Source organism: Trichechus manatus, unplaced genomic scaffold (assembly GCF_000243295.1).
Source record: "Trichechus manatus latirostris isolate Lorelei unplaced genomic scaffold, TriManLat1.0 scaffold00047, whole genome shotgun sequence".
NCBI lineage: Eukaryota > Metazoa > Chordata > Mammalia > Sirenia > Trichechidae > Trichechus > Trichechus manatus.
The window spans coordinates 11,305,858-11,331,135 of NW_004443983.1; the positions used below are offsets into that span (position 1 = coordinate 11,305,858).

Consider the following 25,278-nt stretch of genomic DNA (forward strand, 5'->3'; position numbering starts at 1 on the left):
AGTGTGAGGCCTCCCACTTTGTTCTTCTTCTTCACTAATGCTTTACTTATTTGGGGCCTCTGCACTTTCCATACAGTGGTGATTTGTTTCTCCATCTCATTGAAAAATGCCAGTGGAATCTGGATCGTGATTGCATTGTATCTGTAGATTGCTTTGGGTAGAAGTGACATTTTCACAATGTTGAGTCTACTTATCCATGAGCAAGGAATGTTTTTCCACTTATGCAAGTTTCTTGCAGTAGTGTCTTGTAGTTTTCATTGTATAGGTCTTTTACGTCTCTGGTTAGATTTATTGCTAAGTATTTTATCTTCTTGGGGGCTACTGTAAATGATATTGATTTGGTGATTTCCTCTTCGAGGTTCTCTTTGTTAGTTTAAAGGAATCCAACTGATTTTTGTATGTTTATCTTGTATCCTGAAACTGCTGAAATCTTCTATTAATTCCAGCAGTTTTTTATGGATTCGTTGGGGTTTTCTGTGTATAAGATCATATCATCTGCAAACAGAGATACTTTGACTTCTTCCCTACCAATCTGGATATGTTTCTTTTTCTTGCCTAATTGCTCTGGCTAGAACCTCCAGCACAATGTTGAATAAGAGTGGTGATAAAGGGCATCCTTTTCTGGTGCCCATTCTCAAGGGGAATGCTTTCAAAGTATCTCCATTTAGGATGATGTTGGCTGTTGGCTTTGTATAAATGCCTTTAAGTATACTGAGGAATTTCCCTTCTATTCCTATTTTGTTGTTTTTATCATGAACCAACATTGGACTTTGTCAAATGCCTTTTCTGCATCGATTGATAAGATCATGTGGTTCTGGTCTTTTGTTTTATTTATGTGATGGATTACACTTGTTGTTTTTCTAATGTTGAACCATCCCTGCATACCTGGTATAAATCCCACCTGATCATGGTAAATTATTATTTTGATATGTTGCTGAATGCTACTGGCTAGAATTTTGTTGAGGATTTTTGCATCAACGTTCATGAGGGATATTGGTCTGTAATTTTCTTTTTTTGTGGTGTCTTTACCTGGTTTTGGTATCAGGGTTATGCTCTGAAATACCTTTAACGGTAGTGGTGTTAACTCTTCTCTGAAAGTTTGGTAGAATTCTCCAGTGAAGCCATCCGGGCCAGGGCTTTTTTTTGTTGGGAGTTTTCTAATTACCTTTTCAATGTCTTCTTTTGTTATGGGTTTATTTAGTTGTTCTACCTCTTTGTGTGTTAGTTTAGGTAGGTAGTGAGTTTCTAGAAATTTGTCCATTTCCTCTAGGTTTTCAAATTTGTTAGAGTATAATGTTTCATAGTATTCTGTTATGATTGTTTTAATTTCAGTTGGGTCTGTTGTGATAGCACCCATCTTGTTTCTTATATGGGTTATTTGCTCCCTCTCCTGTTTTCCTTTTATCAGTTTGGCCAATGGTTTATCAATTTTGTTGATCTTTTCAAAGAACCAGTTTTTGGTCTTGTTAACTCTTTGAATTGTTTTTCTATTCTCTATTTCATTTAACTCTGCTGTAACTCTTATTACTTCCTTTCTTCTGGTGCCTGAGGGCTTCTTTTGCTGCTCTCTTTCTCCTTGGTCCAGTTATAGGGTTAACGTTTTGATTATGGCTCTTTCTTCCTTTTGGATGTATGCATTTATTGCTATAAACTGACCTCTGAGCACTGCTTTTGCTGTATCCCAAAGGTTCTGGTAGGATGTGTTTTCATTCTCGTTTGATTCTATGAATTTCTTTATTCCATCCTTAATTTCTTCTATAACCCAGTAGTTTTTGAGCAAGGTGTTGTTCAGTTTCCATGTGTTTGATTTTTTTTTCCCTGCTTTTTCTGTTGTTGATTTCTACTTCCACATGTTTTCACATATCAACTTTAATTTACAGAAATTTTAACTGAAGGAAAGATGGACTCAGGGAGTGAGTCAGAGAGAGAATAAACTTATCATATTCTCAGGGTTACTGACTAGTCATGGATACCCCCTGCTGTAGAATGGCCCTCTAAGTGGCCATGTTTCTGCTGCCTGACCTTGGCCTCTGGCAATGGATGACTAAGCAAGATGTAGATACCTGTCCCAAAGTGGGCTAATCAGATTGTCTTTCCCAGACTTTCTGAATCTGGAATGGAAAATAAAAATTGGGAATCTCAGGTTCTGAGTTTCACTAATAGCAGCACTACATAGAGAATGTCCATATCCTGCTGCTGAGGTCCCATAGCTATTATTCTTTGCTTGTGGTGACTGTTCAAGCCTCATGGATTCCAGATTCACCATTTTGATTATTAAGGCAATCAGAGTCTATTTCCAATTTATATAGAATGTATTTCTTTATCTTAAAAATCTAAATATAAAATTTTATAATTAGAAATCAATTTTTTTATTTCCCCCATAAGAGTTAAAGAAATATACATATAAGCCCAAGAAACAAAAATCTTCCAGACCCAGATGATCTTTCATTTAATTTGAGTGATCAGATAGTCCTATAGGTTTGCCAGAGCAGAATTTGAAGATCACCATAAACATCTTCACATGTTTATAAAGAGTAATGGAACAAGAAATCTTAGAAAGCATTTTACCCACACTGGTGCCTTATTTTATAGATAAAGCAGGCCAAAGTTCAGAAGTGACTGACCAAGGTCATCAAGTAGTAGTAGGGTAATGGCAGTAAGGCCAAGGCTTAGCTGGGGATTCCACAGTTAGAGCTCTATTATCATTAGTTCACTAACCTTTAGGAAAAAAACAAAACCCACTTACCGTTTCTTGAAACAAAAGCCAAATATGTTAACAGATGAAAATTAGTCATGTACTTTAGAATATGCACTTAAACAAAGCATACATGTAAGATGAATTCTCTATCTGTGCTAACGGTGTGTACTTTTTTAAAATAAAAAAACGAAATGGCAATTTTAGCAACTATGTTTCTTTGACAGCATCATCTTCCTCTATATCCCAAAACAGAAGGCCTGTATGAAAGAACTTACCATAGATAAATTCCAAGGTGGTCCACGTGGGATGTGGCCAGGAAGTCTCCAGTAGGGGACATGGTAACATTGAGAGGGGCTGAGTCCAACAAAAAGCAGTCTACAAGGCTGGCAAAAAAGAATTATGGTGTTAAAGTATTTGAACTCTACCAAAAAAGACAAATTCACACAAAATATTTCTGCTAAAAGAGTAAAGGATGCAGAAAATTTTTGTGTTTCCTTTTTAAAACCACTGACCCCATAAAATCATCAGTAACATAAAGCTTTGTCAACTAAGTTATTGTGGAAAAATAGCCTGAGTCTTAAGTGAGAAAGGCTCAGAACATTAAATAGATAACAACAGGGAGAACAGAGGAAGGAATACTCTTTTTCTGGAATGTCAAATTTTTGGTAGATTGACTTGGGTACAACTCTGAAGATATTTAAAAGATATTTAAGATGACTGCCTTCCTGTTATTCCAGTGAAAATAAGAAAAGGCTCAGAAGAAGAAAGTAATAAAACAAAATGGCTGTAAATAAGAGGATGGTAATGGAAAAAAACTTTTGAGCAAATCTACCCGTTTTTTAAGCAGGTAACCATGCTATATTAAAAACACATGAAAATTCAGTCTATAGAAATTAACTATAAAGCAACTTATAGAAACTGGTTCCACAGTTTTAAAATGCTCGTGGGGTCACAAAAGGTTGGGGTGGGTGGGCGTGATCACACCCAGCTAGGAGATTCAGACCAGGTTTCACAGACAGCACGATGTTTGAGATGAATCCTACAAATGGACAAGATTTACAACGAACGTGGATGGTAGTGAAGGCATTCCTCGCTGATGGAAACGTGCAGGGCAAGGCGGGGCTGACACACAACTGGGTTAGGAAGGGGTACAGTTTGGTGGGGCCATGAAGCCTAAGCATGAGGCTGCACAGACAGCCTTTAATCGAAGCATCTGAGCTTGTTTTTATCTTATAATCAATGGAAAGTCACTATAGGCTTTAGAGCAGACAGTGGTGTAATCACTTGCAAACGAACATTTGCCATCAGAATGCAGAATACATCTGAGCAGGAAGTACAGTGAGATTATGGTAGCAGCCACCAAACAAGCAATGAAGGTATGAACTAGGATGTTGGCAGCAGGCAAATGGAAAGGTCTAAACACACCCACATCCTCCCTGAAAGGCTTTTCAGGCTGGCTAACAGTGGGAATACTTTGTCATTAATCCAGGAATACCTTCAAGAAGAGTATACTGGCTTTAATCACAACTGTTCTTACAAACCACTTTATTCACTGAAGCCAGTAAATTATTCATGGGAAAATACAGCAAAATGACTGAAACTCAGGATTTACATCAAATAAAACAAACAATTCCAAGAAAAAAATACAGCAGTTATCATTTTTTCAAGTGCTCTGTGCTAGAAGTCTACTGAGTACTTTTGACTAATTTAATCCTCACAAGCCTGTGAAGTAGAAAACAGGCTTAATGACATTTAAAAATTTGGTCACGGTTGAAAGCAACCAGGCCAGAATTTTCACCCAAGTAGTCTGCACTCTTAACCCTATCCAAAAAAACCAAACCTATGACCGTCAAGTTGATTCCAACTCACACAGACCCTACAGGACAGAAAAGAACTGCCACAGAGGGTTTTCAAGGCTGTAATCTTTACAGGAGCAGACTGCCACATCTTTCTCTTGGAAAGCGGCTGGTGGGTTCCAACTGCCCACCCTTCATCCCAACGCTTAACCATTGTGCCACTAGGGTTCCTTCTTAAACCTATAAATGCCAGTAAAGCCACTGCTGAAACTAAATGTACAACTAACAGCTTGACAGCATGTACAAAGCCAGGAAATGGTCACACTGGTGATTCAGGAACTACACTCTGAGTAGCTCAAATGTACATGAAGACACTCCAGCAGCAATGACATTAAGTGGCTTGCCCCTATGAAAACAACTCTCTCAATCTACTGAGAGCCATTAACAATGTAAACATTACAAAATGAATGTAAGATGGGAAGAAAAGACTAAAATTAGCAGCACTGGATTCAAACACATACCAAAGTGTGTTCAGGACAAACACTGCTGCTTAATGTTCAGTTGTAGGGAAAAAAAAAGGAGTAACCAGTCTGATTTCTGCTCAAAACTCACAAGAATGGCTTCTCTTGGAGGGAAAAAAAATCATTCACTTAAGTGTCTACTATATGCCAGAGACTCCGTTAACTTATTTATGTTAATTCATTTAATCTAAACAACCCAGAGCAGTACCATAACTCCGATCTGTAGATGAAGATTAAACCCAAGATGGCAATTTCAGACCTTACCATTTCTTCTTTGTCATGATCAATATTTGTTCATCAAAAGTTTAAATATGTGAGGGGTGGAACTCCCTAATATGTTCAAAATCTACCCATTAAATAGAGACTTTATTGCTTGAACAAACTTTATTTTACTTGACACTATATTTAATATGTCAAATACATTGTGCATCTTCATTCCACAGCTGTTGTGTGTGGGTAGACTGGCCTTCCATTGTGTAAAAGCACCAAATTGAGAAAGGCAGTTTCCACAGACACAGCAGATTTTTACACTGTCACATTAGTTCATAAAGCGTAGGTGTGCACGCTTAATCCTAGACCTAAAACTACCATATAGTCAGTCTCCTGCTAACCTCACAAAATGAAAAGTCCCAGGTACATTACAGTTTTTTTCTGAAAGAACATTAATAAAATTCCTATTCTAAGAGAAGATTCTCAAGCACAGAGTACTGAATATACAGCTAACATTCAGAAAGTCTTTCCGTTATTCTGAACAAATGCAAGTACTGTCTAGACGTTCTGTCTTCAAAATGATAGAATCGCCTTCCACAGCAATCTTTGAAGAGTAGGACAAAGGGACGTTCGTTTTGCTTCAGTAAAAAACGAGCAAAACAATGTTCTATTCCACATTATTCTCGCATAATGTTCCTCAGAAAGCAGGGCCCAGGAGTGGGACAGAACAAAATGTAAAATTCTATTAAGGCTATTTGAGGTTTCTCACTCCCCAAGGAGTTCAACCTAAACTTCCAAATAAATAAAAAATAGCCAACAACAATTACAAAAAAGGTGGTGGTGGTAGGGGAATGACAGATAAATTCAGGGACAAAAAATTTCAATTCTGCTCCTGAGTATCCTACAAATAGGAAAAAAAAAAAAAAAAAAATGGCACTTTAAATTTACAGGATACAGTCTAGCACCCATGTAATTTGTTTTATTAAGACCAGCACAACTCCAGATAGGCACACCTGTATGTTACCACACCCAAAGCTTTACTCATAGACAGTTTCACTTTTCAGGCTATGGGATAAGTATGTTCATTCTTTAAATATTTAACATATTACATAAATGATGCAACTGCTTACTGAAGAAAGAACTAGGAATCTCCAAAGGTTGCCATACTAAATTATGTTTAAAAAGAGAAGAAGATCAAAAACCCCAAGTTACCTATGGCTATATAACAAACTACTATATATTTAAATAATATACAACTTTTAAATGAAAAAAAAATTGAAGTTATTTTAGTCTCAGGTCCTTGTATAATTTCTCTAATACTTTTATTTTTAATTAATGCTTCACATATTCTAAAGACAGAGTTACTTATATGTGTATAGAGACATTATCTAAGTTTGTGAAGTTTCCATAACCTAAAAGTTCTCACCATTGCTAATACTGATCCTCACTTCCTTATTATCTACCTGCTACATCATCAAGAAAATCAATCCATCCTTAGTACACACAACACAACCTGAACAAGGCTGATATCACATCTGTTGGGAAACTTCTTTCTTTCTCTGATGCTTATCTTTTGCTCTGCCATTTACAGACTATATGACTTTGGGCAAATCACTTAACCTTTCCCTGAGCCACCATTTTCCATTTGTAAAATGGAATTAAAAACAGTAATAGTACCTACACCTGTTAAGATAGGAGGGAAGATGAAAAATGAAAGCGAACAGAGCACCTAACAGGCATGGGAGATGTTAGTTTAGTTGTGATTTGGCAGCAGCAGTTGTTTGATTCTGCTTTTCAATTTCTTACTCACTCCACTTAAAATCCTAACCAAAGAAGTAAGGCTTTTTCTCTAGTAAAACTATACTTCTGTCCAATCAGATTGGCTTTCTTTTAACAATCTCTACGTGGCTTATGTCTTGTTCTTTCATTTACAAAATGCCCAGATTCATGCCTCTGTAATTCACTTAAAATTGCCTCAGTGTTAACCTGAAAATAAGACACTAGAGTTGAAAACCTATCAGATTTAAATCTCTTCAACTCTTTACTGAAATAAGAAATCAGCAAAATGGCTAATGCTGAGTCAAAGGTTGGTGGCTTTGAATGCTACTAATTCTTTCGTTCCAAAGATAACTTACCACTTAAAAATTTAGTATTACTTAACACTGACAGATCCCTCAGACCTAATGTGAACTAAAACTACTAAAAAGGGAAATAAAAAGGTCATTATGACAACTCTATTACTCGTACAACTTTCCTATTGTAAAGCAATTCAAATTATAATGCTTATTTTTAAGAAAACAGCAAAAGATCAAGAAGCAATGGACCACCAATATTTTAATGGTGTCCTTAACAGAAAGTTTTTTTAATTAAAGAAGTACCAACTTTAGGTAAACTTTTTGATGCTAGAGGAGAACACAATCAACTAATTAGTTCTTGCTTTACCCTATGTGAAAAAGAGACAAGCCTGTGGACAAAAGTCCCTAGTTATTAAAACTACACACATTAGGAACACTCTTTTGCTGTGTATATTCTAAATCTAGTGTGCGTGCTGGATAGGCAGATGTGTCCCATTCCTATACTGAACTTGAAGGAAATGAGGACATCAGGGTTTTTCCTCCCTAAAGGTCAAATTGCTTTCAGGTGTGAACTTATCCAATTCCTGAGAAAGAAAGAGGAAATGAGGTGGTCGGAGTTCAGTTTAGAAATATTTCAGAGGATGAAAAAAATACCATCTTCCTTCTTATTTTTCTCACCTATTTCTTTCTTCATGGTGTGTTCCTGTTAAATTAGATGCTTTGATATTACCACCACACTTTCTTCTTTCAGACTCAATCTAAGCAATTCCATGTTAAGTGATAAATGATTTTAGAAATGTATTCATTCCTACACAAATCTTCAACAATAAAACACACACACACACACATATATATATATACACAAACATTTTTGCAAAATTATAATGTGTTGTATTCAAGTCTGGTTTAGTAACACAACCTATATAAAACAGATTTCTGAAAACTGCTGGGTTTTACCCAAACCCTAAGAAACACACTTTCACTGCGTTAAGGTATCTAAAACCTCCTCTTTCAAGAATTACACTAAAAACCAAGAAGTCACAATATACAAAAAAGGAAGTTAGGGTGTTTGACCTTGTAACTAGATTCAATATGAACTATTTAAAAACAAAACAAAACAAAACTAGTTTACAGTCCTAAAGTCTGAGCTCTGTTTTGGAGTATCAAAAAAGCCAAATGAGTTCTCTTCAGGTTTATGCAACTCACTTTGATACCTCAGTTTTACAAGAACAGAAAACATGAGACGTTGCATTTTTCTACACAATTATCTTTTATGTCTCACCCTGTGGTCTTTAGAGATCAAAAACATTCCAAGGATAAAATATAGTCATGTTAGAAAAATTCCCAAATACATTCACACTCAAAAACACACATAATCCTTAAACCTTAAACCAAAAATATCCCCTGAAGTCTTCTTAAAACCAAACAATAGTTTAGCTTAACTAGTAAAAAAAAGTCTGACTTCAACATTATGCTGTTTTAAGAACTATCTACATGGGATCAAATTGACAACAGCTACTCCAAAGATTAGACAGGAACCTTAGAGGGCAATGAGTTTATTTTACTAAGGGAGGACAACTCAAAAAAGGAGGGTGAGAGTGGCTGTACAACTCAAACAATGTAATCAGCGTCACTGAATGGTACCTGGAGAAACTGTTGAACTGGTATATGTTCTGCTGCATATATTCTAAACAACAACAAAATAAATACAATTTTTTAAAAAACACATAATCCATTAAATATAGATTAAAAAACACATGCAAAGATACTGAGAAACCTTCAGAGAGGTTAGCAATTTAAAAATGAACTCACCACCCAGATGGAAGATCCCAAGTCTTAATAGAGCAATCCATTGAAGCACTTATTAACCAACGGCCATCAGGACTGAAAGCCTTTAAATTATTTTAAAAAACAAAACAAACATATATGTCAAAATAGCTACATGTATCAATTATAGCCTATAATATAAGAAATGAAAAGATGCAAACTTACTGAAAAACTAAGAAATCTGAGTACAATTCAGACTGCTTTATTTTATATAAAAGAAAACATCATGCCTTATATACCACTGATTTGAAATTTGGATGAGGATTAAGATTTTACATAAATTAGAAAAAGTTTTAAAAAGTTAGGACTACCATGCCAATTTTTAGTTTGTATCCCATAATCTTTTTATTTGGAGATAACTGGCAAATTATATTCCACTACAAATCGTTTTTAACATTAAAAATGCTGTTCTGAGAATGTTTAATTAGAAACGTTTTGTTAGACTAATTTTAGTTACAAAGTATTTGTGAAAGCGACAAGAGCTACCTTCCATTGAAAAGAGTCTACTTACTACACTGGCTTTCTAAGAATTAACTCAAACCAATATGGTTTTGAGGACAGAGTATGTAAAATTCTCTTAAAATATTAAGGTTACTAAATAAGAAGTCCTCTTATTTACAGCTTCAGTTAAAATATTCTTTTCTTCTTTAATAACACTTTATTTCCAAAATATAATTTAAAAATCGCTAAAATCAGAAAGGAAGTTATAAAAATTTAAAATAATGATCCATTCACATCACTTAAAGAAGTTATATCTTTTAAATATTTTAAAAAATGAATAAATAATAGCTCAACTTGCCTGCAGCACATAAGAGTTACGAGGCTTAAATGAGGTCAGATGTGAAAGAAGCACCAAATCTTTAAGACTTGTAATGGAAGCAGACTGTTTATATCCAGAGTCTAAACCCAGCATGGCGATTACAATCATCCATATTAGCAATCATATTGGAATATATGAACACTAATTTGTTCATTAGGTTGCAGTGAATATCATGAAAACTCAACCCTCAAGGTACCAAAAACTCATTTCAGAAGGGTGGAGCAGCTAGCGAAGGATGGTAAAAAATGACTCGGAGAAGTAAGGTCATGTATAAATGCTCATAGATTTAAATGACCAGGAGTAATGTTATTACTGAGTATGACAGACTCCAGACACACAGTTTGAAAGTATAAAAAGGAAATAGGAAGAACAAGTTGACACTGACAGATGTTTTCAAAAATGCTATTTCATCAAAACTACCCCATTCCCACCCACATTTCTACAGATGCTATCACAACAAATCCTGCTGATGGGTAATTTTGCCAATCTCCAATCTGAAGAACACAGTTTTTTGACCAATTTTTTCTTCCATTTTTAAGGAAAAGAGTACGCCCTGCACATTTCTGATTTTTGGTGTGAGGACTGATAAGTAAAATGTAGCACTTAGTAGTTAGAATTTTATTTTTATTTTTCCTGTTTTCTAGTAAATCAAGATATCTGCAAAATGACAACAGATACTTAATATAGTTCTCAACCGATAAATTTAGTTTTTTTTAAATGAAACATTTATACTTTCAAAACTTTTTCCCATATCATATATTGCACTATAAGAACACAGTAGTAAGCAAAAATATATTTTTATCACTTAAACTCTTTTGGAGTTAAGATACACAAACTCAAGAAATAACATGAAACTAGAACAAATCAAGTATGGATATTCCAGGTAACTAAAAAAACCCATTGCCATCAAGTTGATAATCTCCTATTACTACCTTCTACGTATGCAGAAAAAGAAATAAGCTCTCTCAGCATACTTGAATATTAAGTAAAAACTGACAAACATATGTATCAATGGATCATCCATTCTTCAAAGTATATTTTGGTCTTGTTTAGAGTTTAAGAGGAAAAGATGAACTCTAGGATTTATGCTATTAATCTGATGGCATCAACTCCTTCAGAAATTTTAAACTTCTTTGAACTTTAAATTTTCCTCAAAAATCTTTTAAAATTAGTCTCCAAATTATGTATTTTTAAAATTATAAATGATATATTTAAGGCTATTAAAGGATATGAGTTTTAATTATTTGAACATTTTAAGCCCAATTAAAACTAGAAATGAGTCAAGTTTTGTTTAAATATCTAAAGTCTGTTTTACCATGTCATTTATTTGCCCTTGGTGTCCAGAAAACTCTCTGACAACCTTCCTAGTTTCTATGTCCAGAACAATGATGGAGAAGTCATCCAAGGCGAGTCCCAGAATACCACTAGCAAGAGAAACAAATGAGTTTCAATAAAAAAAATCCTAGACTCAGTCTCACATGCACTTTAATTTTGCTAAATACACCTTAGGAAAATTATGCAACATACTATTCTTTATTAAAACAGTCTGATTTTTTCCCACTTGGTGAATAATGTAGTTTACTTAAATTAAGAACTTTTACCTAAAACATCAAGAAGAAAATCTATCATCATTATCATTAAAAGAAAATTTTACCTGTCCCTATGTAGTAGCATCATATTTGGAGATGAAGTGAGGTTCATAGAATGGATTAAAATTTTGTTTTTAAAGTTCCAGAATTTGAGTAATCCTTCACTACCAGCTGTAATTGTTAACTGGTTTAATCCATCCACTGCAACACCTCTAACACATCCTTTATGAGCTTTAAAGTACATGTTGAAAGAAAGAAAGAAAAAAAAAAAATCAAATTGGCAGTGCCTTTCTAAATGGTACATAAAGAACAACTTCTTTATTCAAATATCTAGACTCCCACTACTTATATCTTCTAAAACCTTGTAATTAATCTGGATTTTTGACAAAGGGAGAAGATTCTTAATTATTATATGCTCAGGTAAACACTAAAAAATTCATCAGATTGATGCCATGAACAATATTCCAAAAGACAGCTAAGATTTCAGGCTGAAACCAAGAGGAAAACGAAAAATTTAATTTGCGTAACATCCACTTCTCTTTGATGTATTTGTGATTTTATTTTGAGTATAGCAGTCCCCGACTTACGACAGGGTGCCATTCTGATGACTCTTGTTGTGAGTCGGTTCTGACATAAGTCAAATACCTTTTTTTAGTTTTCATTATTATTGTCTTTTATTATCAGTATCTTTATAAATCCAATCTTTGAATATCTGCAAGTGAACATCTGAGAATGATACCAGCAAATTATGCGCCGCAACATGTATGTAGTACTTATTACTAAAGATAAAATGTACAAAACAAAACAAAAGACAGTCGTAAGTGTGGTTTGTCATAACTCAAACACATTGTAAGTTGGAGACTACCTGTATTCCAACATGGCGCTTATAGTAAGTATAACGGTAGTACCTGTCATAGACAGTTAAAGATAACCTACCTAAAACTCTTCCCAAAACTTCTGGCACTTAAGGATTTAATAAATATTATTATCCCTGTATCTGTCTAGTTATAAAAAGAAGAAAAAAAAAAGTAAAAGGGCTACTTCGGTACCTTGTTCCTTGCCAAAAGCTCCTCGATGTATACCAGACTGCATGTTATATACATCTACAGTTCCTGATGAGAGGCCGATTACAGCAAAGTTGCCACAAGAAGTTATATCCACTGCCTATGAAAAAAAGAGAAAGGAAAAAAAAAAAAAAAAACACACAAATGACACAGAAAAAAACAATTAACATTCTTTGTACTTCATGGTATTTTCTATCTACTAATTAGCTCATGAATTGCTTCATTAATTTTCTTAAATATTTAATTTATTAATGCAATTTTATTTGGATATAGAAGAAAAATCTGCTGGGTTCTAGCTCCCTAGTAAGTACAAGAAATTTTTGTCCAAAAAATATAACCAAAGTTAACTGAATTGAAATTTATGAAGTTGAGAACTGTATCATCTGTTGGCTTTAAGCTCTAAATTTTCCACAAAAGTACTAAAGTCGAAGCATCCCACTGTCTAATTTCTCTTTACCTTACTTTTATAATTGCTTCCACAGCTGATACAAAGTGGAAAACATACCATCAAGGAGAACGTCCAGTGAAAAAGCCCAAAAGCCCACAGTGTTTTAAATGACATAATTAGGATGGAAATATGTAAGACAATGACTAGAAAACATCTAGTTTAGCCTGAACTTATGAAAAAAGTTAAGACATTCACAAAAGAAAACAAAATTTCAAATGAGTAAGAATTTATAAGTAAATATTGGCATTTCAAAACTCTATTTAAAAAGGTCTCAGACAACTCAATCAGAATTTCTAATGTAAAACACACTTTTCAAAAGAGAAATATAAGAAAATAAGAGATAAAGAGTTTAAATAACTTCTGTACCTATAACTCATTACAGGTTTAGCTAATCTTACTTCTGTATCAAGAAAAAAACAAAAAAGGAAGAAAGTGACTTTAAGATCCACACTCATTAAATATAGTACTCTATACAACAAAATTCGGTAAGAAAGTATATTGATAAATGCTGAAATCATCTTCAAACGGTACTGTGAGTAATCCTATATTAAAAAATTAAAGTAACTAAAATATTACTTATACACCTACTCTTCACTTATTAACTCTCTCGTTGTACATTTCATATTTACAATAGTGAAGAGTCTAGTATCTGACTATTTTGTGCATTAATGAGGAGCCAAGGCGAGAGGGGGAGCAGGAGGGCAAGGTATGTGCGAGGGAACGAGGCCGCACACAGGCTGCTGTCTGTTGGTATTATCCAGTGTGGTGGAGGAGTCGGGCCAGTGGTAAGCGTGGGGCAGGCAAGGGGGGCCAGGCTGCAAGGAAGCAGTGAGAGCTGGGGCTGTAGGAGTCAGGCAGGGGGCTGGGAAGTCTCTTCTTCCAAAGGGGTCTCTCTGCCACCTCTGCAGCTTCCACCAGGCCCAGGTGGCCATGCCTCACCTGCTCCCAGGCCTGGGAGCTGCCTACCACCTAGGCCGTCTCCGGGGCCAGTGGAGCGGAAAGGTGGAGAGGTGAGGCACAGACAGGTGATGGTGGGCAAATCCGACCTCACCACCACCACCCTCAAATCTTGCAGGCTCCGTGGTGGTGGGGAAGGTGAGCCCACCGCGCCACGTGCATCTCCACCAGGGAAGCCTAACAGGCAGGGGGGTGGGAGGGGGACAGACACTGGAGCCAAAGACCAGGCATGGCCCCAACTCTCGCATAATGACTTGGTCTTTGGAACCTAACCATGTCGATAAGTGAGGAATGGGTGTAGTCTATCACGGCGTAACTTCAACTTAAAATAGTAATTCTTTGCAAGCTGGAAAACAGAACATTATTAAGGGATGTTAAACTATGTTCTTTCAACCATTATTATCGTTAGTAAACTTTAGTATAACAAGAATACCACAGGACATAGCTAAAGGTGAAAATGTCCTTATAAATAAGTTCACTTACTGTTGCAGTTACATCATCTGTCTTCAATTCTTTTGGCTTGAGAAAGTAAGCGCCTATTGTAGATCTTTGATAGTTCCAGGTTGAGCAAGATAGCTTACCTTGATGGCAAGCAATGATACTATCCCAGTCACTCTCACGAGCTTCCTCTAAAACATAATTAAAATCACAAATCAACTTTCTTTTCATTTCCTCATTCATTCATTAACCTACTATTTATCAAGCATCTAATACCGCATGTTATCATCAGGCATTAGGGATACAATGGTAAAATAAATAGGTCATCCCTATCTTGTGCATTAGTAAGTAAGCTTCCAATCTAAGGAGAGATACTGATGAGAAGATATTACAATAAATATGACAGTGTCTCAAAAGAACACTCTTGAAGAGTTTTACTAAAAGATTTTACGAGAGTCTTAAATGGCTCCCTGGAAGAAGAGGTAAAACAAATAGAAATTAATCAAAGTGCTCATCAAGATTAACTGGACAAAATTAAGCACAGCAAGTTTCTTGGGAGGGGCAGGAAGAGGGTAAGGCAACTGGACCACATTACAAATGGCCATGAAAGCTGTGCTAAGGAGAGGGGTCTTCACTCTAAAAGCAACAAGAAGCCACTGAAAGATTTTAAGCAGATGAATGACATGATCGGATGTGCATTTAGAAAGACCACCCAGGCTCTAAGAAAGCAAACAGACAGAAGCATAGTCAAAGTTAAAGTAAAGAAATACCAGTGATAAGGTTGTTTAAAAAAACCAAACCCATTTCTGTAGAGTCGATTCTTACTCAAAGTGTTGTTACCCACCCAAAAAACCAAACCCACTGCCATCAAGTCAATTCCAACTCATAGCAACCCCAGAAGGTTTCCAAGGCTGTAAATTACTACGGAAGCAAACTGCTACATCTTTCTCCCTTGGAGCTGCTGGAGGTTTCGAACACCAACCTTTTGGCTCAAGGTTGTTACAGTAACCTTGAAATGGAAATGGCGTCTGTAGTTATTTCCTATAATAGTTTTCAATCAGCAATCCCATCATCTATCTACATTTTTCTTAAAATCACTTCCTTTCAGGTCTTGATTAAATTAGTCAGAGCTCTGTGTTATTGTGCTTTGCTCTCCAATTTCTCACCGTTTTACACCAGTAATTTTAATTACAACAGCCGTGATATAAAAACAAAAGCTATAAAATCAAGAACTGTTTATCAACAGCTCTTACGGAGAAGAGCAAAACCTAAAACTATTAGATAGATAAGTAGTTTACATTATAAATAACTCATTTTTAGTCTTCACAGACGATTAGTATGCACTTGGGGTTCCCTTATGGATTGGAGGAAATGAAGCAATATGAGCGGGAAATAAATGACAAAGAAGAACTCCTCAAAACACAGTATGAACTTACTTACCTGCTGCAAACTTTGTTATGGGTGGAAGTCTCACTGACAGGGTATTCTGAAGTCCTTTCCGTTTGACTCTCTTTTTATTTATTAATCCTAGGGGTTGGAGGAAAGGGGAATCCTTCTTAATAAAAAATGTACATAAAAGCTATTCATTTATATAAACTTCAAGACATACCTATTTAAGTGAGGAGGAAAACAAAGATTTTGTTATTACCACTATAATCACTTGTGAAGTTTAGCCTATGCAATTAGACAAGAAAACGAAATATGAGGCATAAGTAATTTATAAAAAGTGGTAAAAATTTCATTATTTACAAATATGACTGTAATATAGCCATGTCAATCAAAAAAAAAATCAACCAAATAATTACTGGTAATAATAGTTTCATTGGGGCCAGATACAGAACCAATATGAAAAAAATCATACAGTTCCCTACACTGCAGCAATAACCAGTCAGAACAAAAACCAAACAAGTACTACATTCACAATAGCAAATCTATATTTACGTATAATGCTACTGAATAATCAAGTACGTAGGACCAAAATGAAGAAAATTAAAAAACTTCACTGAGGAACATAAAAAACAACTCAAATTAGGATATATCACATTCCTAAATGAGAAGATTCTTAAAGATATCAAATCTCTTTAATTCCAAAGGGAATTATGTTGGATTTCAATTAAAGAAAAAAATCTTAAAATTAATCTGGAAGCATATGTAAGCATGAATAGCCAGGATAGTCACTTAAAAAGAAGAGTAATTATTAATAAAACTTAAAAACATTTTTGTTTAGCAAACAAAATCCTTCAAAAGCTGGAAATCACGCAAATTGAAGGAGAATACAATGAGCCTTTTACAGCAAAAAGACTAGGCACTGCTTGCTTTGATGCTCTAACCTTCTTTTCATCTTCAAGATTCTGCACACCAGATTGCTCAAGTCAATATTAATGTCTTTTGGGTGGCAATAGTATGTTTTCATCACCCAAGATGTCTAACTGTATTCAATAATCTTAACAGCAGAACCTCAACTGACACAATAGCAACTTTGATCTTAGAAATCTCACTAACTCCTCTACACACAGTTTTTACTTCAACCAAATTTCATCCATGAAATTTAGTGGTGAAACCTCCTCCAGTTTTCTCACAGAATCTTGAAATGTTTCTTTAGTGACCAACAGCTTTTTTTCAATCTTGTAAATGACTTACCATGTCCCAAGCTTTTATTAAACTTTTCATGTATTGTGGAAAATGACTGAAGAGTTCCATCTTGACCTGTTGACATACACAGAAAATTCCTAATCAAGCTTCACCAAAACAGTGATCGTTTGAATCACAGAACTTGTAAAATTAGATTATATAAAAAGCTCTAGGTTACGGTTTGGGACACCTTAAAGGGAGAGCCAGAAACTACTTCATTAAAATATTCAAGTGGGCATAGAATGCCATTTACTAAGAAGGGATAAAATGAAGAACTAAGAATTTTCAACAGATTATTAGTGGAAGATGCAATAAACACATTTCTAGCATCTGACCATCCTGTCTGAGGATTTGCCAACAGAGTGACAACCACGTGCAGGGAGTATCATCCACAGTGTTTCCAGAAGTAGTCACAAGAACTATCTCAGTTTTATTCAGGTTTCCGAGTCACTCAAAGGGACATTAGAATCTAAAATGGTGTAAATACCAAATCTAAATACTTGCTGGAATAAACTAATAGCACAAAGGAGAAACTCACTTGCGCTAAGAATTTGTTGTCCATTTTGTCCATAATATCTGATTTTGGTAAGAGGAGCACTATGTCCCATTCTGAATCTCAACAGCCGACCTTCACCTACAGGACCGTCAAATATCCATATCTGCCAAGAAATAAAAAGGTAAGGTTCTTCCATAACGTGATCTGCAAGCTGGGGGTGGCTGGGGCTGGGGTGGTGGTGGTGGCAATAACATGCCACTTTTTTCTTACTTTCTCACCCCCTGTGCTTTTTGTTTCATCTATACCAATACTTCATCCCATATTCCTTTCATCTTCTAGGTTTGAGGCTGATATATTAAAGTAGGCTTGTAATAACCCAAAGAGTAGGTCAGATGGGCCATATATAAGGTGATAACAATACTCATGATACCCTGAGAGCGTTGTCAGCGCCATTTGTGACAAGAAGTGGTTCTCTATGGAGAAATGTCAATCCGGCAATTGCTGTAGAATGAGCATTTCTCATCTGATTGATTAATTTTTTGTCTTCTAGATCCCACAGTCCAATATGGCCACACGGGCTTCCGGCTGCCATTACTGGATGACCATCTGTTATTAAATTAAAATACATTAAGAAATACTTAAAAAAAAAAGGCAGTTGCTGGTGAGTCAACTCAGACTTATGTCAACCCCATATGCACTCCCAAACAACAAAACTGAACAATACTTCACTCCACCATTTTAAACCATAAATATAAAATTAGAAAAGACCAAAAAGATAAACCCATGATATACACCAGTATCCTAGTCATATTTCTTTGGCTCCTTCTACTTCAGTATTTCATTTATTTCTGGTAAATTACAAGAAAATATCTGTTAAGAAAACTTTTATAACCTTCAAAGTAATGCATTTTAAATGTCTTTACTCCTATCAATAAATAAGTTAAAACTTACCTGTGCGAAATGATATCGAAGTAATAGGTCCCCAATCCTGACGAAATTTCATTAGTGTTTCATCAAACTTAATGTTATGAATGATCACCTGACCTGACATAAGACCCACTGCAACAACATCCACAGCTGGTGCCTGAAAATTAAATCACTAAACTTGTTATTTTCTTAATAAAAATAGCTTTAAATATCCTGATGGTATGCGTCATTCATGTGTTATCAAAAGAAACAATGGAATGTCTTCCTAAACGTGGTTAAAACAAAAAACAACAACAACAAATATTACCATTCTGGCATACCTTAATTGCTATTTAGCATGAAAGCATTTAGGAATGATTTTTCCAAGCTACTTCCCAGTTACAGATTTGCCAGTCACCATCCCTTCCGTATTCTCAAACCATAGCTAACACAATAGAAAAAGAAGCTGATGTGTGAAATCACTACAGATCATTGACTGGATGGACAAAGAAAAAGGAGACAATTCCTAGAAAACATAAAGGCTCACTATATGAATGGAACCATAAAAGGCCAACTGCAAAGGAAATGAATAACTTTTTTTAATCCAAGCAAAATGGAAAAAAAACCCCATCAAATATGCTAAAAGGCAAAATAACTTGCAATTAGTCTCTTCTAGCTCTAGCATTCTATGATTCTTATCTTCATTTACACAATGGTCTTACAGGCTATATTTTGAGTTTCTCTATTTTAGCACAGAAGATCAATGTCTAATAACATTATAAAATGGAATCAGACTAAACATTTTTTGATTTGCCATCAAGAGCCTACTGTGCATCAAATCCTGTGTAGAAAGCTGGGGATACTAAAACAAATACGTTCCTTGACCTCAAAGGAACTAATCATCTGACTCCTTTGGGGTTTTCTGGGTAAGGGAAGCCTGAGCAAGGTTGATGGTAGTGAGAAAAGACATGGAATGCATATAAATTGGCCAGTTATAGGCAACAGATATTCAGAAGGACAAGGGTACACTGGCTGTATGTGTCTGATATACACGCCAGATTCTCTGCATACATACGTTCATTCATTATACAGGTTTTGTGGACTCATAAAAAACAAAAAGCAGTTCTTTTCTGAAAGATTCCAGTGTTGAATCAAATATTAGGGGTTTTGCCCCATTACTTCAAACCATAAATCTCAACATCCTGACAAATATCTCTGTGTAAGACCTACAATCTCCTTGCTTTACTGAACAACTCATCTGCACTATGCACAAGGCACTGAACTACAGGTGTGCAGAATGACTGGTAAACACAAGTTCCATAACAACCACAGGTCTAGAATCTAATTCCAAGAACTAAGGTTTCCACAAAAGTTTACAGGCAAAGGTATTACTTGTTTTCAATTACATTTCCAAAACATTATTTCTTCAGGCTATCAGTTATAAAGATAAATTAAATTAAATGTTAATTTGTCTTTAGGGCTAAAAATACGGTTGACCCCTAAAACTATAAGACCCTACTACTAACTTTGTTTCTTCTGACATAATAGAAAAATGCAAACCTGCTGAAGAGCTGTCACTCCAACTTTCCATCCTGGAAACGTATATAGAAGTTTACTACAAGAAGAAAAATAGTGGAAAGCCATTTTTTTCCCTTGAGGAAAACAAAATGAACTACACATTATAAAGTAAAATAATAACAGGCAATACTTATTAAGTACTTCCTCTGCCAGACATTTACTGTAAGTACATGTGCTAATTAAATATTCAAAACAATCCCACAAGGTAGATACTATTAACACCATTTTCCAGATAAAGAAACTGAGGTAGAGATGTGGAATAATTAGGCTAAGGTCACATGATCAATAAGTGGTAGGGGGCAGACAGGTCAATTCCAGATCCCAACCTGTTAACGACTATGTTATGCCACATCTTCAGGAAATCAAATGTCCAAGTAGGAATATATGCATTTTGGGTAAAAAATGGGTAAAAAGCATTCTATATTATAGACTACATAAAAAATAAATCTAAGAATTTAGGTAGATCTTATTTTTCACTGCAACGTGTTTCTAGAAACATCATCATAACAGTGAATATATTATATTTTAATTACAATAATAATCATGTTATATAACAATGATGCTGCTCTAAATTTCAGAAGTCATAAATGATAAATAAGTCCATTAAGCAAATAAAGATACCTGAAATCTTTATAACGATAATTATTAAAGTATCAAAACGTTTATTAAATTCTATAAATGGGCACACATGCAGTACCCTCAATAATTACACAAGGGATACTTAACGTACAATAAACAATACAAACACCATATTAAGAACCTAAAGCAGATAACCTTAAGGACAGAGATGATATCTCAGACACTTATTATCCCTGAGCCTAGCACACAGTAGGCAGTCAATGACATTTGTTAAATTGAACTGAAACACTGATTTAAAACTAAGAACTAGGGCAAACACGAAACCTTTGATAATCTTATTTTCTCTTTCCAATGTGTAAGGGCATTAGAAAGGACAATTTAGATGGTCCATTTTGGGTTTGCTTTGCTTTCTTTGATGCTATACAAGAAGTCTCAGCTCCCATCTTTTTCTCTATATAAATGTTCAAATACAAATTCAAAATCATTTGTCTAGCCCTCCAGCTATACCAAGAATACAACAGATATTCATTATGTCTGTGTTTGATGATGGAAGTATTTTTACCCCAACAACCATTTCTAAATGCTAGTACTACATTAGGAGCCCTGAGTGGCACAGTGGTTAAGAGCTTGGCTGCTAACCAAAAGGTAAGCAGTTCAAATCCACCAGCTGCTCCTCGGAAACCCTACAGGGCAGTTCTATCCTGTCCTATAGGGTCACTATAAGTTGGAATCAACTTGACGGCAACAGGTTTGGCTTGGTTTGGTTTAATACTACATTAACATTGATTTGTTTGCCTTGCCTTTCCTTCTTAGTTTATCAAAAACTAGAAGCCATTCAGTTACAATCACCTAATTATTTTCTGAAGGCTTTTATGTTACTTCACCAGAGCCATCTCTACAGGTGGAGTCCCTGGGTGGCGTAAACAGTTAACACACTCAACTGCTAACCAAAACATCAGAGGTTCGAATCCACCCAGAGGTGCCTTGGAAGAAAGGATGGGAGATCTACTGCTGAAAAATCAGCCACTGAAAGCCCTATAGAGCATAGTTCTACTCTGACACACAGCGGGTCACCATGCATCGAAACCGACTCAATGACAATTAGTTTGGTTTTGGTTTACATGTATTCTTCACAGTCACTGGGTCACTAGTATGTATGTATGTACGTGTGTATGTGTACATATATATACTTTTCAATTAGCATTTAGGAAATTGTCTACCATGAGTTATGACGATATGCCAGCTTTCACATATATGATGCACAAGCAACAACTCCAGAACCAGGTATAATTATTGAATGTTCTTCAAATAAATACATAAAGCAGGGAGAACGGAGAGCCTTAAGTATGCATTAAGAGGTAGTAGATGAGGGTAAGGTGGGAACTACTTATATTATTTTCTAAATAAAGTGCTTACTTGGATTTTACATTCCACAACTGCAGGCTTCCTTGTTCACTGCCGAGAAGTATTTTATTTAAGTAGGTACTTGGATGCAAAATTGCAGAAATCCTAAATACTGATTTATCGAAAGTCAATTGCAGGTATTCTTCTACAAAAGTGAAAGTTATAACATATAATTATTTCTTATAAAATCGTTCAGAATATTTCTCATATACTCATTTTTTATCACTTACAGAAGTCTACCATATCAAAGATTTACATCCTAATATAAATTAAAATTCCTATACTAATCTGTAAAACATTCCTTGAGGAATTGAATAAATGTGATGAAGGGCAACCTGTAAATCTAACTTGGACTGTTAAAAATTTTCTGAAAGTTCTAATATAAATGCTATTAAAAATTTCATTCACTGCAAAATTCGTTTACATAAAAGAAAAATAAGGATTAAAAAAAATAATAATCCTAGAGGTCAGCTTTATTATTTTAAAAATTTGCTCAAGAGGCAGAGCGCATGCTCCAAGTGAAACGCTTAAACTGAGCTTTTCCAGGGAGTGAAAAGCCAAATACTTGGAAAGCTTTACAAGCCATTCAAGGATACAGAGTAAGGATATAAAAAGTAAGAGGCGACTTCAATGAAACTAAGAACAGTGTTTCTTACACATTCCCAAAGAACCTCTAATAGAAAAGGAAAAGAGTTTATAACCTTATGGAGTCGAGGAAGACACAGCCAGTTGTCACTCGCTGTAAGAGTGAAAAATTCTTTGAAATCTTACATGTTATCTTTAAAATTCCTGTGTGAATTTTGTTTTCTACTTCATAGTGCATCCATGATTAAAACAATCTCACCCCAAATCTCTCAATAAATTTGAGTATCAAAGAAAATATACTTCATTTAACCTTTGGTTTTTACATTTTCTGGCACATTGCTGCATACCCTCAAGGGTATCGGTATTCCAGTTCAAAAAACATAGATATAAGTGAAAATTACACAAGCTTTACTTTAAACGTATTCCAAAAGATCCTCCTCTCTATGTGTAACTAGCTGTTTTATTTAAAGTCCCTATAACAGCTCCCTGAAGACACTGGTTCAATGTGCTGTCATCAGCAGAAAGCCTATTGGACTGGAAGAACTGTATTCTGTAACCTTAGAAAAGGCCATTTAACATCTATCCACACAGGGAACACATCTGGAATTCTGTTCACTATTCTTGAACAAAGGCAAAACAAGGAAGAATGACTAATTTGAACAAGGACACAGAGTAACTCCTAGAATGGCAGTCTCTATGACTTTCACTAAAAATAAAATTATGGAATCAATCATGAGTTACTCAAGAGGTGATATAAGCTAAAAATGTAAACAGATAAATTTAAAAGCTTTAATTCATGCCAGATCCTTATTAAGAAAACTAGGGATGTTCTGGTAATAAACTCCTAACTTGAAGATCCACAGTCCTATAAACATATCCCAGTGAATGGAAAGTGAAAGGACACTGGCTCATGTTCTCAGAAAAAGGCTGTGTGTTTTATTTTAGATTACAGAATCTTTATGTTTACGATTATAATTTCCTTTACTGTAAACTGAAAACGCCAGTCAAGAATTACTCAGGTATAAACATGTATCAACATTCCCTCCACAGAGAAAAGTCATCAAACATGGGAGAAGTGCAATGGAAAATGTATTAGTTGAAATAAACACGAGTAGTTAGCTCAACTAGCTGACTAAAATTGCCTATTTCCTACTTAGAACGTTTTTTCTCATACGTTTTAAGATTCTATCAAAAAAAATTATTATTTTTTAACTGTTTACATGTGAAATCTCTTGTTCACATATACCCATATGTGAACCCAAATTTCATCTACCCGTATACTGTCCAAACATACAGCAAATAAAGTACGCAATTCTTACCTTCTGAATATATATGCCAAATAATAAGAACACTGTCGGTATCAGCAGAAATAATGTGATCCCCAAACGGCTGCAAAAGGTGGATTTCTGCCTTATGACCAGTAAAGGTATGTACTATCTACAAATTAAAGTTGAGAAGTTTCATATTATTACTCATTCACCATGTAATACCATTCATAATAGCTTAAAAGCATGGTGATTCTGTAGATGCTAGTACTTAGAAATGCAGTCAACTTTTGATCACCCAAGGTTTGGTTAATAAATACAAAGAAAGCAGGCATGTTCACCTGCCCCTCAACCAGTTCAACAATAAGGTCTGTGTGATTGCCCCTGCCAACATCTCCCCCACTTGTGCCAACTTTACTCCTCCTGCCCTGCCCTTCTTCCCCTACACTGAGCCTTCTAAGTTTTTTCACCCCCCTAGGCCTTTGCAAAGGAGCCTTGGTGGCTCAGTGGTTACCAGCCATGTTAATCTGCTCCCTCAACCTCTGAGGCTCAACCACTTCCCACCTGAGGTTAGTGAGGGGGCATGCACCCTCACCCAATTCAGCCAGTGCAATTCCACACATCCTGGAGAAGTGGTTTGCTCTAGGAGGCTGACCTCTACAGACTGCCTCACTAGCAGCTTCCCTACCAGCTGGCTTCCAGATAAGATGGGAGGGGGATGTTGGGACACTTCTTCCCTACACCCTTCTGCTTTGAGGCAGAGACCCTTACCCATAGAGCAGCTGCATCCTTCCAGAGCTACAGCCCCTTCTCCACGGATTCAGTTCTCCCCAGGCTCCAATAACACCATTTCTTCTCCTTGCCCCTTGGCCCTAGGAGTAGTAACAGCTTCTCACAGCAGATAGTCTGATGTCTCCCCACTTCTACTGTGTTCCCCTACCCTGATCACACCTGTCACAAAACACTGTTCCTGCATTAAAATCTCCTCACCTGAACAATCTGGGGCACATTCTATCTCCTGTCAGGATCATATTACAAGGCAGGACTAAGAACTGGTTTTCTGATGTTTTTCTACTATGTTGAAAAATCTAAATAGCCCAGGGAAAACTGCAATATTTGGCTAAAACACTGAAAACATTTTTCCCGACTCTCTAAAAAGTCAAACACTGACACTTCAGAATTCCACAGATAAGTTACCTTCCTCTGCCATAAGCAGTGATGATAGAGGGCTCTGAGAACAAACCTTAGTCCAAGTCAAACTCTGATAAGTACAGTGATGGCACCACTTGGCTAGCTAGGCATCCCCACTGTCACTTCCTCTTTCACTCTGGACCACTATAACCGGGCCATCTCCCAGTTATCTGTCCCAGAACAAACTTAAGGACCAAGTG

The 25,278-nt window shown here is 35.6% G+C and overlaps 1 protein-coding gene across 1 annotated transcript in view; it reads right to left on the reverse strand.

The window, feature by feature from the left end:
- WDR36 (WD repeat domain 36) overlaps positions 1–25,278 on the reverse strand; it is a 41,173-nt gene that overhangs the window by 9,455 nt on the left and 6,440 nt on the right. The window contains exons 4-17 of the mRNA XM_004377003.2: positions 23,942–24,059; positions 22,050–22,182; positions 20,037–20,091; positions 18,522–18,654; positions 18,001–18,176; positions 17,613–17,733; positions 17,084–17,149; positions 15,884–15,970; positions 14,489–14,634; positions 12,586–12,700; positions 11,602–11,767; positions 11,263–11,371; positions 9,113–9,192; positions 2,974–3,081 (exon numbers count right to left, since the gene is read on the reverse strand). Coding sequence (XP_004377060.1) covers positions 2,974–3,081; positions 9,113–9,192; positions 11,263–11,371; positions 11,602–11,767; positions 12,586–12,700; positions 14,489–14,634; positions 15,884–15,970; positions 17,084–17,149; positions 17,613–17,733; positions 18,001–18,176; positions 18,522–18,654; positions 20,037–20,091; positions 22,050–22,182; positions 23,942–24,059 — 1,613 coding nt within the window. The remainder of the gene's footprint in view (positions 1–2,973; positions 3,082–9,112; positions 9,193–11,262; positions 11,372–11,601; positions 11,768–12,585; positions 12,701–14,488; positions 14,635–15,883; positions 15,971–17,083; positions 17,150–17,612; positions 17,734–18,000; positions 18,177–18,521; positions 18,655–20,036; positions 20,092–22,049; positions 22,183–23,941; positions 24,060–25,278) is intronic.